The sequence below is a fragment of the Tyto alba genome, unplaced genomic scaffold, assembly GCF_018691265.1.
Source record: "Tyto alba isolate M040663 unplaced genomic scaffold, T.alba_DEE_v4.0 Super-Scaffold_1000006, whole genome shotgun sequence".
In the NCBI taxonomy this organism is placed as follows: domain Eukaryota; kingdom Metazoa; phylum Chordata; class Aves; order Strigiformes; family Tytonidae; genus Tyto; species Tyto alba.
In genome coordinates this window covers 4,548,078-4,565,351 of record NW_024881272.1, presented here as the reverse complement: position 1 = coordinate 4,565,351, position 17,274 = coordinate 4,548,078, and the positions used below count along the sequence as shown (strand labels likewise).

At 41.5% G+C, this 17,274-nt stretch overlaps 1 protein-coding gene across 3 annotated transcripts in view; it reads left to right on the top strand.

Annotated features, from left to right (window-relative positions):
- Positions 1 to 220: 220 nt before the first annotated feature.
- The window catches only part of COP1 (COP1 E3 ubiquitin ligase), a 129,310-nt gene continuing 112,256 nt past the window's right edge, over positions 221 to 17,274 (top strand). Inside the window, exons 1-6 of one of the 3 annotated variants that reach the window (XM_042804750.1) lie at positions 221 to 583; positions 7,089 to 7,148; positions 8,651 to 8,748; positions 10,084 to 10,148; positions 12,580 to 12,699; positions 14,740 to 14,808. In XM_042804750.1, the coding sequence (XP_042660684.1) occupies positions 231 to 583; positions 7,089 to 7,148; positions 8,651 to 8,748; positions 10,084 to 10,148; positions 12,580 to 12,699; positions 14,740 to 14,808 (765 nt within the window). In that variant the 5' untranslated portion in view covers positions 221 to 230. Of the gene's footprint in view, positions 584 to 2,817; positions 2,964 to 7,088; positions 7,149 to 8,650; positions 8,749 to 10,083; positions 10,161 to 12,579; positions 12,700 to 14,739; positions 14,809 to 17,274 lie in introns of those variants that run through there. The other 2 variants (XM_042804744.1, XM_032995544.2) reach the window with 2 other exon arrangements.

Sequence of the window (17,274 nt, the reverse complement as noted above, 5' to 3'; positions counted from 1 at the left end):
GGGGACGCGCGGGCGGGCGTGTTTTGGGTTTCTATTTTCCCCCCCCCCATTTTTTTTTTTGTTTTTGTTGTTGTTGTTTGTGGTTGTTGCGCTCCGAGTGAACTTTATTGTTCCCGCGCGCGCGCGGGGATGCGCTGAGGCCGATCCGCCGTCGGCGCCCCCCCCCCTTCCCCCGGCCCCCCCTCCTCCCGCCCCCCCCCCCCCCCCCCCCGCTCCGGCCCGGCCTCGGCATGTCGGGCAGCCGCCCGCCGCCGCCGCACCCCGCCGCGCCGCCCGCCGCCGCCACCCCGGCCTCCTCCTCCTCCTCTTCTTCCTCCTCCTCCTCGTCGGCGGCCATGGCGCCGGGCTCGTCCTCCTCGGGCGGCGCGGCGGCGCGGCCTGTGCTGGTGGCGGCGGCCGTGTCGGGCTCGGGCGCGGGGCTGGCCCGGCTGGCGGCGGCGGCGCGGCCCGGCGGCGGCGGCTCCTCGGCGGGAGGCGGCGGCGGCAGCGCGGGCGGCGGCGGCGGCAGGAAGAGGCCGCTGCTCACGCCGCTCTGCAACGGGCTCATCAACTCCTACGAGGACAAGAGCAACGACTTCGTTTGGTGAGCGCGATATATCGCGATAACGGCCTTCCCCCCCCCCCCCCCCCCCGCTACTCCTGCGGAGGGAAGCCGGCGCGCCGCCATGCCGGAGGGAAGCCCGGAGGCTGGGAAATACCGGCGGGAGGAGGGAGCAGCCGCCGGCGGCTCCTCAGGGACTCTCTGAGGGGAAAGAGGCGTCGGTGCGCCCAGCTGCCCTCGAGCGATTATGGCCCTGGGTCTTCCCCCCGCCGCTCTTTGTGTCTGTCCGTTTGCTTTTTGGCCCTGCGTAGCAGCGTTGCTTTCACCCTCTCTGTTTTCAGGCAAAATCAGGTTGTTCCCAGCAGGTTCCTCCTTGGGTGCGCTCCGGAGCAGCCCAACTTATCGGAAAGGACCTGCCACCCGAGGTGTTTCCTCATAACGTGGTTGACATCGCAAGCGTCCGGTTCTCCTGGGCGCTGTGGCCTGGGCAGGGGCCGGTGGGGGTGAGGTGGCCCCTTCGGAGCCCTCTCACTACTCCACTCCAACCTCTGGGAGAGGAGCCAGTGGAGGATTTTGTGCTCCTGCGGATGGGGATCCAAGGAGCCTTGTGGCGGTTCATCCAGCAAAGCTGTCGTGGGTTTGCTTCCCTTCCTGGGAAAAGGTTGGCTGGTCTGAAACAGCCATACGGTTTGTGTCGGCTTGGCACCTAAAACCAGATGAGTGGGAAATTTTGGCGATGATGGGATAAAGATTTTTCTTGAAGCTGTTCAGATTCTGTCCTTCTAATGTTCGGCCAAAGCTGCAGCTTGTAGCTGGAAATAACCTTCCAGCAGAAGTGGTAGACCAAGGCCTGTGTGGTTTAGGAACTGTTGGTAATTTGCAGTTTTAAAGAGAGCCCATTGCTAATGGGTTTCAAACCTCCTGACATAAGGAGTAGGTTTGATTTTTATTGCTGGTTGGATGTACTAAAATGTGAGAACAGAAAGTAGGGGTAAGTGTTCGCATCTGAGAAAGGCAAACAATGAAGAGATACTGGAAAGAAGCTTGAGTTGTAGGAAAGCCATGTATTGGAAAGAAACTTCAGAAAAAAAAAAAAAGAGGAAGGGAAATGGGCCACAGCTTCCAAGATGACTCTGTCTGACAGCTCTGACTTCAGCTCTGACTTACAGGTGACAGCTGGATGTTTGGTGTCTCCATGGGACAGGCATTGTCTCAAAAACCTGTAGACTTCATTTTACAGCTTTGTAAGCTGTCTAGCAGAGTAGATAAGAAATATCTGTGTTGCTGAAGTGAGAACCTGAAGCTGCAAAGGAGCTGGTGACAGAAAAAAACAGTAAGTACTTGTTTCACTTGTAAATAAGTACTAATCAAAAATTACTGCTTATTACTGTAAGTAGTGGTTTGTTCAGTAGCAGGATTGGGAAGAGAGCAGCTGTAATCAGCTGATGTCCCACTCTGGCTGAAGGTTCTAGGCCGTGTTAGGTGGATTTAAGGGTACTAGGTGTGGGAGATGGCTGCACTGCTGTTGCTCACTGGTTTTGTGGTCTTGGGGGACAATGTGATTGTGAAGGCTGGTGCCCCTCTCTGTTCCTTCTACAGTTATACTCTGGCAATAGTGGTCTGCAACCATTGCTCCCTGTCCCTTTCTAGTTAGCTGTCGTTTCCCATTTCATTGTCTGTTGTAGAAATTAGGGTGTTTGAAGGGAAATTACACCCATAACAAGTTGGTAGGCCAGTTAAAGCGTTCTAAAACTGTTTGAAAAGCTGAGTTTTTTGATTCTTTTTTTTCTGCAGGTAAGTACTGTAAGTGCTTCAAGAACAGGTAATTAGCTGTTTTCTCCTCATGGAGGAGTGCTGCTGGCTGAACAGGTGAGAGGAAAAATAAAAGCAACTGAGTAGTAATCAGGGCAAAATGTCTTGACTCCCTTTTCTTGGTATTTGCAAGAGCCACATTGGGCATATGGAAGTGCAGGTCAGAAGCTTTGAGACAGTGATTATAGTTAACTTACTTGGGTTCTTCACTGCTGTGTATTTCTGTGGGCTTGTTCTTGCTTATTAACACTAGCTTCAAATTGTAGTATTGCCTTTTTTTTTTTTTTGAGTCAACGATACAGTTACGCAGTACAGAAATAATCTTAACTGGGCAACTCTGGGGTTTTGAGCCAGGTCCAAGATGACAGGTGTGTGTGTGTGCAGGTTTAAATAATTGATTTAAACAAGCTTTGGATATCTTGGTGTGAGAATCAGTTTTCCACATGCTGTTTTTTTTCTGTAAGGACACTTTCAAGATGCTGCTGGCTGCAGGGAACATTTGATAACTTTTCTGAACATGGGCTGTGAGTTGCTGTTGGCTACAGCTGTAAACTCAGTGGTAGATTCTGCCTGTACCAGACTGAAGGTGGGAAAGAGTAAAGAAGCTTGGGTGAGTTTTGAACATCAAGGTGCAAGTGGAAATCCCATAAACAGTGTTAATATGTGCAACCTCCCTGCCTGTCTCCTGAAAGTGCTGTCTCAGCAGTGTGAGGTCTAGGCTTTAACATAAATGTTGGTATACCTTGCTAGTCTGGGTTGTGAAATGTTTACCAAGCGTACAGTCAGGAGTTTGCAAGTGTGTACCCTTTGTGGTGTGTATCAGTTTCTGCCTGGAAATGTGTAACTCTAGTCAGGAAAGCAAATAGGTCTGACTTATTGGACAACTTTATTATGAAAGAGGAAACTTTGTTTCTCTTCATGCAGGATGTGAAATTTCAAGGTGGTTTGGGCTGTTCCTGCAACTAGGCCTCTTTCCACTTGCCTGGGGAGCATCTGAAAGGCAGTCTTTTAATCAGAGGAATTTCTCCTGTCCAGCAATGTAATTGCTTATAGTTTTCCCAGGCCTTACGTTAGCCCTCCCGATTAGCGGTTGACTAAACCTCTTTAAAATGAGTTACTATCTTCTTTCTTCCCTGGATGGAGGGGATCTTACTGTAGGCTGTCTCTTCAGCAGCTGCTTTGTATCAGTGCTTTTTTCTGAGCTCTGGCATAAATAAAAATATGGAAGAGGGGATGTTGCATACTGACTTGGAGAAGTACACCCAGCGAACTCAAGTGTGGGAAGGGCTGTGACACGTGTGAAGGTGGATTTGCAGGTTCAGGGGGTTTTTAAAAGCAGTTCTTTCCTTGGGTGGTTATCTGTTAATGTCAGGCCCGGGCTGAGTGTAGTTGTTCACTTGTTTGTGATCTGGCAAACCCCTTTGGTAATGAAAACTGCAAACTGACTGTGGAGGTGACAAACTAAAAACACAGTGAGCTGTCTGTGTACCAAGTACAATGATAGTTTTATAATCTATTGCTATATTGGAACTTCATACTGAGTAGATAGTAATGGCAGTGATCTTTAACCTGGCCACCTTCCACGTGAAGGACAGAGCCTGCAGCAAGTCCTGCTCTCGGCTTTGACCAAAGTTGAGTGGAACAGGAGGGAGAAACTGTAATGGGTCTTGCTTGCTGCAGAGCAGAAGGAAATCTGAAATGTGTTTAAATTTTATAGTGACCACTTCAGCCAGGTATTTGAGTAGCAGCAGGGTGGCAGTAGCACTCTTGAGAGGTGCCTTGAAAACAGCTGGCAAAATGTAGAGGCATGAACTTGGTTAAAATGATTTTTAAAATGTTTGAGGTCTACCACACAGTGCAAGAACGGTAAGCCTTTGCAATGCTGGATAAAAAACTGTTTAGTAAATAAGACATCATTATCTGGTAAGTATCAGTGACATTTTTGCCTTGCTGAAATAATTTGCATCCTTTTTACCTGTCTCTGCTGCTTAAGACACATAGAGAATAAGCTCTATCTCATGCAGAGAAGACTTGATTTCACCACACTTGTGCTTCTCAGTTTTGGTGTATGCTACAAGCTGGAGGGTGTCTCAAGTCCCCATCACTCCACTACTTTCTTAACCTTCCCTCTGTCTTAGATTAACTTAAAACAACTGGTGCATAGCAACTTTCATGTGTTGCAGACAGCTCGGCTTCGGTGAGTATTAAAAGACATCAATCTTGTTTCCACTTGTAAATCAGTGAGCATTTCAGGGGAAACAGTTCTTAATGGAAACTTCAGGCTCTGTTAACGATGACCCTGGCACTGAACGGCTATATTTGCTGGTTCTGGTTGCTTTTTCTCAACTATTTTGGCTCTGTCACTTTTCCAATCAAACTGGTAGTATGAGGAATCTGTTTGGGAACAGTGGTCTTGGGTGTCTGTCATGTTAGGAGGTAAACTTTCTATTTTAGTTCTAATTTGTGATGTCCCATTGCAGACAGAGGAGCATTAAAGCCTTGTTGATTGCTGCACTTTTTGGAGGCAGGACATTAGGAGTGTGCTGGAACAAACACATCTGGCCCTGTGGGGAATAGCAGTTTTTAGCAGGATAAAATGAGCAGGACTATGTTATATGGCATGACTAGAAGAAGACAAAGAAGTTAAGCTGTTCATCACCAGTGGGGAGAAACCAGCCCCAGACACTTATATAACAATAAGTCTTTGACTTTCTTTTTTTTAAAGGGCAGCTAATAGAATACAAAGATGCCTAAGTTTCCTTTTATTAATCCACCCTTGTTGACTAAATTTGGTTGTAATTTATTCTGACTGAACAGTGCCTTGAAACTAAATAACTTCTAACTTGGAAACAGTGACTAGCACTCCAGAAGTTGGTGCTACTCAAGACAAATGATGTGCAGAAAAGGGTCTGTCAGGGTGGAAGAGGGACAGGTACAGGTTCATTATTTTTGAAGCTTCTTTTGAGGTGACTCAGTCGAGTGAGAGCAGCATTCTAGTTTGATTCGTTTGCCTTTACATTGTGTTTATACAGACAAGTTGGTGGAATATTTAAGGCAACCTGCTTTCTGTTAGGTTGGACAAACCTTCCAAGGCATCCATGTTTTCTAGTTTGGTGATTCAGATGGGGATTGCATTGGCAGAGGCTGCAACTTCCCCTCTATGGGTTTAAAAAAAAAATAAGTATTTAAGAGGTTGTTTTTTTTTTTTTTTGTCCTTCCTGATTTTTAAATGCCTAATGGTGTAACAAATGTTAGTATCCTCTAAAATGGATGACAGAAAGGGGGAATTACTTCTGTGGAGTGCTAACAAGGGGAGAAATTGAGGTGTTTCCCTCCCCTGCTTAGCCAAGCTTTGCTTATTTCAGTCTGATCTGGGTTTTTGATCTTTGATTCAAAAAGATTCATGCTTTTGAAAAGTTGTTAACAGTTTATTAACAGCTCATTCTGTGGGAACTGCCTTGTTGGCAGGAGGTGGGAGGAGGCTGTTTCTGAAGAAAACAAATGCTGGTAGAAACCTCTCTGAACTGGGATTGGTGTGGACTTGTGGGAGTGAGCAGAGAGCATTTGGATCTCTGTAAGGCCTTGAAAGCAAAGGGGAAGCTAGTGACACAGCTGATAGGCGTGTTACGGGCAGAATTGTGACATTGCTGTCCACAGTGTCTCACTGGATAGCTGGCCAAGACCTGAAGATGAGTGTGTATGTGACAACATAACTTACCAGCTATCAGGGATAGCAGCCGTAGGAGTCACTGCAAGTAAGATGCAGCTCTCCTGATTTCATTTGTGTTTCATTTTCTCTTCAAACGTGTCACAGCCACTTCATGATGAGACTGATTTCTTCCACTACCCATCTCACTGAATTCCTGTCTCTTGTCTTGCTCAGGTTCCTGTGGAGCGCTGCTTGCTTGCACATCCTTCTCTTCAGCTCCCTGCTTGGTTCTTGGTGATCCCTCCTGGAGAGCTGGCCGTGCTTTGTCACTAACTAGTGCTGGAGAAAACTGAAGCCCTTGTTTCCATTTGAATTCCTCTGTCTTCCTTAGGAACAGTCCCATATTCTACCTTTCTTGTCTTCTCTGACTTCGTAACACTGGGCTTGACTGTTGGTTCCCTCGTTTGGTTGTGCTGAACCTTCAGCTGCAGCCCTGCTGCTGCCTGGCAGTGCTCTGCAGGCACACCCCCTCGTTGGCACCTTCTCCTCCTGTGTATTAGTTCTTGTTCTCATGACATCATTACTATTTCTGTTCTGCTCTGCCTCTTTGCATATTTTTTTAAAAATTATAGATAGCTATTGGCTGAAAAAAAAAAAAAGGAAGGATAAACTAATTTTGGTGTCACTTATAAATACCTTATGTCTGTTCATGTGAAAACCAGGTTTCTTACAATTTGTTTGAGACCCAGTACAGATAGTGAGGAGGTTCTGCAGCCTTTCTTGTTGAAGATACTCTGGCTTTGTTTGGGTGGTTTGCAACTGTGGAAAGCTTCAAGAGTGAACACGTACCTGTTTCTAACTGTAGCAAACACCAGTATCACTGTGAGCTGGAAGAACTGTTGACTGCCGTTCTGATCTTTATACTGCCTGGTTGCTCTTGCACTTGTGTGTTCTCTTTCATTTTACAAATAGAAAAGGCTACCTAAGCGTGATTAGGTGGCTGCTTTGAATTAATAATACTTTCCATCCCTTTTTAACATAAAAAGACATATTTTGATTTTTTTTTTTGCTTTGTTTTGTTTTCAGCCCCATCTGTTTTGATATGATTGAAGAAGCCTACATGACAAAATGTGGACACAGCTTCTGGTAAGACTTTTTTTTGTATTGCACAACGTCCATCTCTTACAGCCTTTGTGGACTGACATTGCTGTGAATCCTTTTGCTTCTGAGTTTTTGTTACTTTTCTGTCTTCTGTCCCTGCACTGAAGAAAGAGGTTGAAATAAAATTTTAATATGACTGGTACCCATCTTTTAAACACTAAGATGACTTTTTTAAAACAAAAAAATGTGACACTTTTTCCCTCTGTAAAGAAATAAAATGGTCATAAACTGCTGGTAGCATCCAGTATCTGGAGTCAGATCAGTGTTGTCAACTTATCTCTATTGGTCCTGCCTCTGTAGAGGTCCTGGAAGTGAGTGCTGGTATTGGGATGCTCTCCTTGCCTTTGTGCAACACCATGTACAGTTTGAAGTGGCTTGCACATCGTCTATTGCAATTCTTTTAAACTTTTTAAGACAATATATGCTTCAGGTTTGTTTCTGTTGTATCGAATTGGCCCAAGGTTCGCTTATTTTTCAGTGTGTTATCTCTGTCACAAGGAGCAAATGTTTCATGGAGAAGTAAAGGAACCCTCCCGGGGCAAGGTGTGGAAGCTTCTGCTCTGAACTAGGGATTGGAATACATGTTGAACCATGATGTTTTAATGTCCTGTGTACGTTATACTCTTACGGTGTCTGTTAGCTAGAAATAAATCACCTACCTTTTACAAGAAGTAATATTTTAGCAGCATAAAGCACTTCCTCAAGCAGCAGATTAGTTAACTTCCAGCAATGTTTTGACCTGCAACAGCTAAGGTAACAGCTAGGTTTGCACTCTATGGTAGCACCTTTTCTCTGAGAGCTGTAACTTTTGAAAGTCTTAGATGAGAAGAATTCTGGTATATTTAGAAAGAACAGAGCAATGTTGTCACACGTGTCTACCAGCAGTTTGACATTAAGCTGGGTTCTTAGTGAGATGCTTAAACCTGATGCTGAAGTGCATCTTGTAGTTCACTCTGTCCCTCAGATAGCTAACAGCTCAACAGAGCATGCCTCTGAAGTCACTTCTGGAGAGAACAACAGCCAGGGGGTGGGGAGAAATGTGAGGAGTTGAAGGTGTTTCCTCAATGCTCAATTACTCAAAATGCATAATAGCTTTTAATGTCACATGCTAAGTATTTGGTTAATCTGGAAGAGTTGCTTCTGAATAATGCAGTCTGTTAGCTCTGCCTGTGGAAGGGGGTCATGAATTTGAGATGGAAGCATGGCTGAAGTATCCACGTTGTCACAGTCCTCAGGGAAATAAGAGTGAAGTACTTAAATACTTCTTGTAATCCTTGCCAAGAAACTTTGCTGGTTTTCTGCTGTAGCATGCTCTGAGTTAATGCTGGAACATCTTGACTTCACTGTAGCATCTTGGCGACGCAGCTGTTAGCTGGCAACACAGAGTACGCATTATCTAAGGCTGATACTATTTACCTTGTGCTTATGTTTTGTTCCCTCATGTTTGCTCACTTGTTTTGTTTCTCATTTTTTATGTTTTTAAACAGCTATAAATGTATTCACCAGAGCTTGGAGGACAATAACAGATGTCCCAAATGCAACTATGTTGTGGACAACATAGATCATCTTTATCCCAACTTCTTAGGTAAGCTCTAGGCTTGCTTGCATGAGAAACATCATAGTTGTTAAGGAAGGCAGGCACTTGTAAAGTCATCCTATGGATAACCAGCTTTTGAATATTGAAAATAAAATCCAAACATCAGCCCTTTGGTCAACTGTGTTTTTTATATAAAAACAAGGCATTAATAATAGAAATCATTAATATTCCATGGCCTCCAGCAGTTCTGTATGCTGAGTTATAATAGTGAGACTGACTTGTTGCTGTTTGCACACTAAGAAAAGCAAAATGAAGATGTTTTTTTGATGGCTAAAGATTTGAATCTCTTTGTTTACTTTTGTTTTCTTGTATTGTTGTCTGTCTAATAATCAAGAACATGCCCTGTTTACAAAGCATGGACACTGAAGCAGGGGGGAGGCTGGATTACATTTTGGCTGCTGCAGTGAGATCCATGTGATGTGTGTATCTGTGTAAACCACATACAGAAAAAATATTCATACACACACATATATGCAATCCTAACTGATTGCTTCTTAAACTGAGGATAGAAAAGTTTCTAACTGGAAATAGAGTTTAAAACTTTGTCATGGGGAGAAAAGATCAAAGGAAACCCATTGCAGTGTGAAATGTCAAAATTAAATCAAATCTTGATTTCGTGTGCTGGGATACCTGTTTAATAGTAAATAGATAAAAGCCACAGTAGCCAAGGAATACTTCAGAAATGGGCATCCTGATTTAGACCAAGTATGTTGTGCTTGTGCCAAAGGTGGTGCTGAGGCAGGTCCCAAAGTATTATGTTAGGCCAAAGAACACTGCTTCATACACCTACATTCAGGGATTTGAGGTCTGTGAGTGGGAAAAGCTTATGTATGTGTGTGCAAAGGGCTGGGGTTATCTTCTGTCTTTGTACCATTAACTAAATTGGTGTGAAATAAGACTGTAGCAAAAATACATCTTTAAAAATGCACATAGTGATTAAAGGAAAAAGTTCTATTCAGCTGTGCTTGGTTTTAGCCTGTAGTATATCCATTAATGTTTCATCTGCTTCATTCTTCTGTGATGTACTCTGCCTTGGTGCTGAAAAACTTTGTCAAAGAACCGTGGGGGCTTAGAAGAACATAACTGAAGCAATTTGGGGAATATGTAGGCATTGTATTTGTTGATGATTTCTTGTTTTAATAGTCTTTATATACGTTACATAATCAAGGAATAAATTGGTGAGGAAAAGAAGTAGAGACATCTACAGTTTTAATTACTCAAACTTACTGTGGAATTAATAATTAAAAATATTGATGTGGAATATTTCACACTTGTTTAGTGAACTTTATAACCATCTCTTCTCTGACATCTTATGTTTTTTAGTCAATGAACTTATTCTTAAACAGAAGCAAAGATCTGAGGAGAAAAGACTCAAACTGGACCATTCAGTGAGTAGCACCGTATGTTCCAACTTTTTTACTTCTATATTTATTTAATGGTTCTGTACAGCAATTGTGTCATTACATGGCTTAATTTAGAAGGAATTATACTGTTGAGCTTCTGCTTTAACTAGCTTTATGAGGGAATAATACCAATATCAGTGTCAGTAGGATCCCTTCAACCTTGATAACTCTCGTTCTTCCTGCCAGCAGTATACGTGTAGAGACAAGCTGTGTTAACATAGCTGAGTGCCATAGGATGTATTGAATATAACCTGAATATAACCTACTTGTTTAAAGCTAGTAATTTTCATTCAGCTTTGGAAATTACACCTACAATGAGAGTAATGGATGATAAGTGCCACGGGCTTGTCTGATCATGTGTGAGAAGCTGTATTCTGCAGGGAGTTTGGTGGAAGGCACAAAAGCAGCCACAAGAGGGAGAAGGATGTGTTTGGAGTACTGGTGTTCTGGCTCTGATCTCAGATAAAACTGCCTAGATGTCTTCTAGGCTTGCTTCATGTTACAGAATCAGAGCATGATCTCTGTTCTCAGTTCATGAAAAGCCCTGTACAGCAGCAGTGGATGCTCTCTCACATTAAGATAAAAAAGAATATATGACATTAAGCAGGAAACTTGCATATTTGTCTTCCTGTGTCTGGCTTGCTTCCTTGGCTTCTGTAATTCATAAATAAGGTTACAAAGTAATATTAAAAATCATGAAGCCCCTGTTCTTGTCAGTTAAATCCTTTATTGAAGTGTTGTTAGTTTAAGGGCTGTGTTGCAAAACCCAATGCTTTCAGCAGTTGTACACTTTAGAAAAGAGGATTCATTGGTCTATTCACAATAAGTTTTTATAGTCGATACAAAATACATGTATACCATATTCAGTATAAAATATGCATAGACCATATCTAGTTTAAAATGCACAGAAATGACCTGAAGGTATGTACAGGAACTTTTTGGAAATTGGTTCTATTATTTCTCATAATGCCCCTTTAGAAACTGCGTCCGTAGCTACATCTATGCTAGATAACTATTAGTAAGTGGAAATCTACTGTGACTTCATGCTGGAAACAGTGTTGTGTCTACTTTTTGACAACAAATAAAAAATACCAACATCTCTAAAAAGAGGAACCTTGCTATTTTACTCCTTAATGTGCCTGTTCTCCTTTTGTATAACTTTTTGGTATTAAGAGAAGTCATTCAAGAGTTGTTACAGCAAATGCACCACTTCTTGGTCATGGATCTGTCTCACTAAGAAGTCATGTTCAGGCATCTTTGAAGGTTTCTGAGTAGTTTAGCAGTAGTACGTTTAACTAGTACATTAGTATGTTAAAATTTGCCTCAAATCTTGCTGACTTGCTAAAAAAATATATTTTTTTTCCAGTTGTTCCAGATCAAAATTGAGTTTTTGCCTGTGTGGTTTCCACAGGTTCTGTTGAGAGTTGTGTAAAAAGTTGTGTGTTCTATATGGATGTTGCACATTTTAGTTTTCTTAATCTGGTCAATACAAATAAGCTACAACCTCTGAGAAAATGTCTGATTTAGACTGGATAGATGGCATTTCCAGTTCTTGCAAATTTTAAATATCTCAATCTAGTGTCATAGCTTTTATAGGGCAGGGGTTTTTTTAATTCAGCTTTGTTTCTTAGAAGGCCTAAAGACCTTTCAACTGTTCCTGTTGGTTCCTGAGGCTTTCTGATGTAAGGCTATATTAGCATTAGCCTATCATTCAGGTTTTCCTGTGATAAAAGATACTTTTTTTTTTTTTTCCACTTTTTACTGACAAAGAGAAAAGCAAACAGCCTGTAGGGAAGAATGGGCTGTATGGGAGTATGCTGGCTCTCTGTGGAGTCCTTCTCGGCTCTAACAGGTGGAATGAGAAGATCACCCTGATGGGCTCCATCTTCCCTGCTCTCACACTTCTCATGAAAATACTCTTGAGTAGTGTGGGAGGTGAGAATAGGAAAAATAAGCTGATACTACCTTCTTCCATTTTAATTTAGCTCGAAGGCTTTACCTATTACTTGGTTTAAAAAATTAAAAGGTATTGCCACTTAACAGTATTTCAGATAGATGTAATCCAACTAAGCTTGGATAAACATATTTTTTTTCTTTCTCCCCATAGAAACATGTTCTCAGAAACTAGGGCACAAATCAGATAAAATTGTGGCTGTGAAATAATCTCTTCTCAGCAGCAGCAGCTATGCTCTCATAAAACTCAAATAGCTTCCAAATAAGCTAAGCAGTTACACAGTAGGATAGAAGAGCTATATCCTGTATGTGTGGGAGAATTGGGAATTCTGATTCCTGAAAATTTGTTTTGAAATTTTTACAGAGGGAAATATTGCAGTGTTGCTTTTAATATCTGTTGCTGGATATATGCCTGGATGGCTTGTGTTCACTGTCTCTCCAACATCTCGTGTTCTCTTTCTAGAATGGCCATAGGTGGCAGATAATTCAAGATTTGTTGGGGACTGATCAAGACAATCTTGACTTGGCCAATGTCAACCTGATGCTGGAGCTGCTGGTGCAAAAGAAGAAGCAGTTGGAAGCAGTAAGAAGTTTCTCTTGTCTTATTTAAATGAACACTGTTGTCTAGTTAGCAGTTTTTTCTTTTCATGCTTTTATCTTCTTGAAGTAAGATTCTATTGCTGAATTAATTGCTCAGAATTGTATCTTGCATTTTGGTGTTGAAATGTTGGCCATCTCACTGACATTTGTAGCAAACTGACATTTCAACTGTGATGCTATTAACATGCTTCTAGTGTGGCTGCTGGCAGAGTTGTATAAACAAGTAAGGAAAATGGGAAAGGATAAGAGAAAGTGGCTAGCAGAACAGAGAAAAGCACAAGACGTTTGCTCAATGACTGTTGCATGAGTAAATACCAGATCTTTCTTGGTAATAAGCATGAAAAAATCCAAAATAGAGGTTAAGGAATAAACTCAATGTACATGTGAAAAACATGACGCCTTTTAGTTTCTACCGAAACTGATAGAACCTGAATGACTGTCACCCCTGAAGACTTTTTAGCATTTAATGCTTGAATGAAAAGTTCAGACGTCTTACGAGGTTGGTTTGAAGATTTATACAATATGAAGCAAGCTGTTCCTATGAGTAACTGAAATGTAGTTGATTTAGGATATTTCTTATGTATTTGGCCATTCCATGATGTTGATCTCAAGTGACCATTTTCCAGCTATGAGAGCCAGACCTTTTAAACTGGATTATACCATTTGGTCTAGTGAACTTTGGGTAGGAGGGTGGATTTCCATGGTGCTTTAAAACAGGTAAGGAAAAGCTGTATTGGGAATGGCTTATTTTATCCACTCCTGCAGAATCAATATTTACACAACTCATGGTTCTGATGGAAGGAGAGTAACCCAAAAATACGTTTACTGACTACTAGCAAAACTGTGATGTTACCTTATTGCATGGGGATTTGTACATAACTTATTGTGGTTCAGTGAAGATAAGGTCGGAGTATGGTTTTTAACTTTAGACTAAAACCTCTTTTTTTCTCGAGCCTTTTTGTGGTGTTTGTGACAAATCTGAAACAAAGAAGGCACAGAACTGAGTATATGGGTGCTTCTGAGCAGGAGTATCTTTTAAGGATACTAAGCCTTAAAAAAAAAAAAAAAAAAAAAAAAAAAAAAAAACCTAAAACCACACCTGACACTTAAAGAACAATTTAAAAGCTTTTTTCCTTTCTACTTTTACTTGCTTCATTTTCATTATCATCACAGGGGTGAGGAGGAAGAAAATCTCAGAATAGTAGTCTTCCATCCTAATCTCTTTACTTCTCCTGTCTCATCTGCCTTTAATGGATTCTGCATGCTCCTATGTCTTGATCCTTTTGAGTGTATGTTCACAGTCCTTTAATAATAAATACTTCAGTTGGTTTTGAAAATAAGTCTCAGAGTGCTTGGACAGGATTAGGGCTCTATTAATGCTGGAATAGACATTTCCTTTTTCTTTCTTCTTGTGCTTCTCTTAACTTGCCCTGTCAAGATTTTGGCCAATTTAGGTGAAAATATTAAATGACCTGTTATAGAAAGGTTTGGAAAGGGATGTTTTAGTTACATCAGTGACTTTATTGTTGTCTTCTACTGTGGAGAAATCATCATCAGTAATCTCCTTTGCATAAACACAAACGTTAATTTTGTGGGGAGGTGTTTCTTATGTAAATACTTCATGCTTTAGTATGTTAATCACAAAGTAGACACTAATGATCTTCTAGGGTAGAAGATGAGTCTGTGAGGATCCTATATTCCAAAACCAATTTCAGATGCAGTAGCCAAAAAAACTCAAAAGCATTTCAGCTTATTAGTAAGTCTTTAGTAATGCACAAACAAGAGCTGTTACAATGATTTCTGCCTTCATGTAAAAACTTGTTGTGAGCCAAACAAAACCTTAAAATGTGTGAGGCAAAGAAAAACTACCATTCTTGAAACTGCCTTAATAAGCTATTTTCTCTTCCTCACCTCTAAATGAAAGCTGTTTCTGTGCTAAGTGTGGATTTCTGTGTATAAAATGAATGTTTGTTTCTCTTAATGTATATGGAAGAGTTACACTTCCTTATTTACTGTTTCACAGGAGTCCCATGCTGCCCAATTGCAGATCCTTATGGAATTTCTCAAAGTTGCCAGGAGAAACAAACGAGAGGTAACTTGCTTTGTGTTTCAGTGGGTGAGGTGTTGCCTGCTGCTTTCTACCAGTTAATTTCTATTTAAGTGATGTGTTAGCCTGGCATTATCTCTGCAAAGAAAAAGGCAAGGCGTGTTTGGGGAAATCTCAGGCAGAGGACATGTGGGTTTTAAGAAAAATTAATCTCTTTACATGTAACAGCTTCAATTTTTAATCACTTGCCTTTTTGTCTCTCACTGGAGAGGGATGTGGGAAGACAGAGATTCCTTACTGTGAATTTACATCAAATTCTTAAAGAAGATTTTTTTCTGTGACGGGAAAACTGAAAGATGGGGATAGAATGAAATTGTTGCTCTCAATTTTTTTTTTTTTTAGTGTATCAAATGACATGACTAATGCTGTGTCATAAAAGAATGAATATTCTGTTCTCTTCCCTTATTTTTCTCAGAATAAGTGTCTTGAGGAATTTGAGAGAGTTCCATAATCACATACACAGTCTTTCATGGTTTGGGTTTTACCATTTATAATGTTGTGCAATGCATAAACCTTAATACCAGCAATATCCCAGAAACCTAGAAAAATGATTGTGAAAACAGGAGGACAGGCTTGCTTTGGAGGTCATGGTTTCTGATAAAAGATGTGAAGAACGCAAGACCCAACAGTGTGACCGTAAGGTCAATCTTGAACCATGTAAAGGCAATGAGTGTAAGAAGCCCTGTCTAGAATGTGTTGAGGGTCTGGTTGTGGACTCATCCCCAAGCATGTTGTTTAGAGTCTGTCCACCATCAGATATCCATGGCCTTCTCACCCGAACCGACAAGGGTAATGGAAAGGAACCAAATTAGAAAACTGAGTCCAAGATAAAGTTGCATTTGTAGAATATAAGGCCTACTAGGCTAGGCATTGTATCTCATCAGAAGTGATGAAAATACTGTTAGTTAGGATACCTGAATGCCAAAAGAAAATGTGAGAGTCAAGATCTGCTCTAGTGTACTGAATGTATTAGTGAAGACAAAATGGCATGTTTCCACTTCTGATTCAGTTTGGTATGAAGCATACTATGTGTTTGATCCTTCAGGGTTAGAAAAACTGGAGGAGTATGTATTTCTGTTGTTTTTTCCTTAAATAGTAAAGACACAAGCATTGTTTAAAACCATTGAAGTATCTTTAGCTTCCTTTTTTTAAATGCTGGTAGAATTTATTTTATGGTGTCATAGTCTACAAAAACCTCTCAAATCTTCAGAATATCTACTTTCATGTTCTTGTATTCATAATATTTAGTATTATGCAGAGAATTTCAGAAGCTTGACCCATCTTCACTGCCGAACTAATGCAGGCTCTGGCCATTGTCCATCAGCATTTGTTAAACACCTTCTGTCAGGATTTGGTGCAGCTTGAGGGACCATTAAGATATTGGAGAAGTTTTCTGGTAATGCTGCCTTTGTCTAGGAGGTGAGTTGAGAAGTAGGTGCTTCGGGAGGTTCATGTACAGCTTATCTAGGGTGCTCTTTCTTGAGTAATCCTGTAGTGATTCAAGTGCAAGGCTGTTTGGGGCAGTACTGTAAAGTCAGTGGTGACTTGCTCCTCCCCTAGTTGAAACTGAGTTAGAAGAACTCTGACAGAAGGAGGAGCTGTTGATACTTTAGTTTGCATGTGCTGAGTGGGAGGGATGAAGAGAAGGGAAATTGCATGGCTTCTGTTTTTTAACATACTGTAGCACAGTGTTCCACTGCCGACTGTTATCAGCACCTGGGAAACCTTTCCCTACTCATCTGTATCTGCCCTTGGCTATAGTGATAATATACAAGGATAGCATCTCTTTTAAGGCTAAAGAAACTTAATTTTGGCTGCAGATCCTCTGAATATGGCCTTGGGAACATCCTGAAGCCTCCTGGGACACATAGCTTGTTTCATATCCTCTCTGTTCCTGCTTATGTGTTTCCCTCTGCCAAGACTTCCTCTGATGTTACTTCTTATTTCCTCTTTATATTCCAATGTGAAATGCAGACTGTTGCATCTCAAAAGGCTTTGGTGCAGGCCTGTCAGTTCTGTCCCTGCCATAGCAGTTAGTGTCTGGCCTTGCCATTTATTTTGAGGGAAATGAGGACTCGTTAGGCTTGATGCTAGTAGTCTTTCTTTTGACTTGATAAAGGTAAGAACCAGTGGATAGAAGCATGGAAAATACAGACCAGTCAGTAGGATAGTTTTAAAAAGATATGGAAATCTGTCCTCAGCGATCAAGCTATACCCATAGAGTAAATTAAGGCAGTTGATGCTTCCTTTCAAGTATGTGTCAGGGTCCTTCCGGTAGCTGGTGGACCTTGACAAGTATTCCTTTCTGGAGGGAGTTTTCTGTGTGGATAGTAGAGGAGCTACTGTTTGGGAAAGGGCATGGATTATGCTGGTGGTGAAGATACATCCAGATTGCAGAAAGCTCAGGATGCTAGTTTGGAAGCTGAGAAGGGGGGTTTAAGTGGCCTTAAT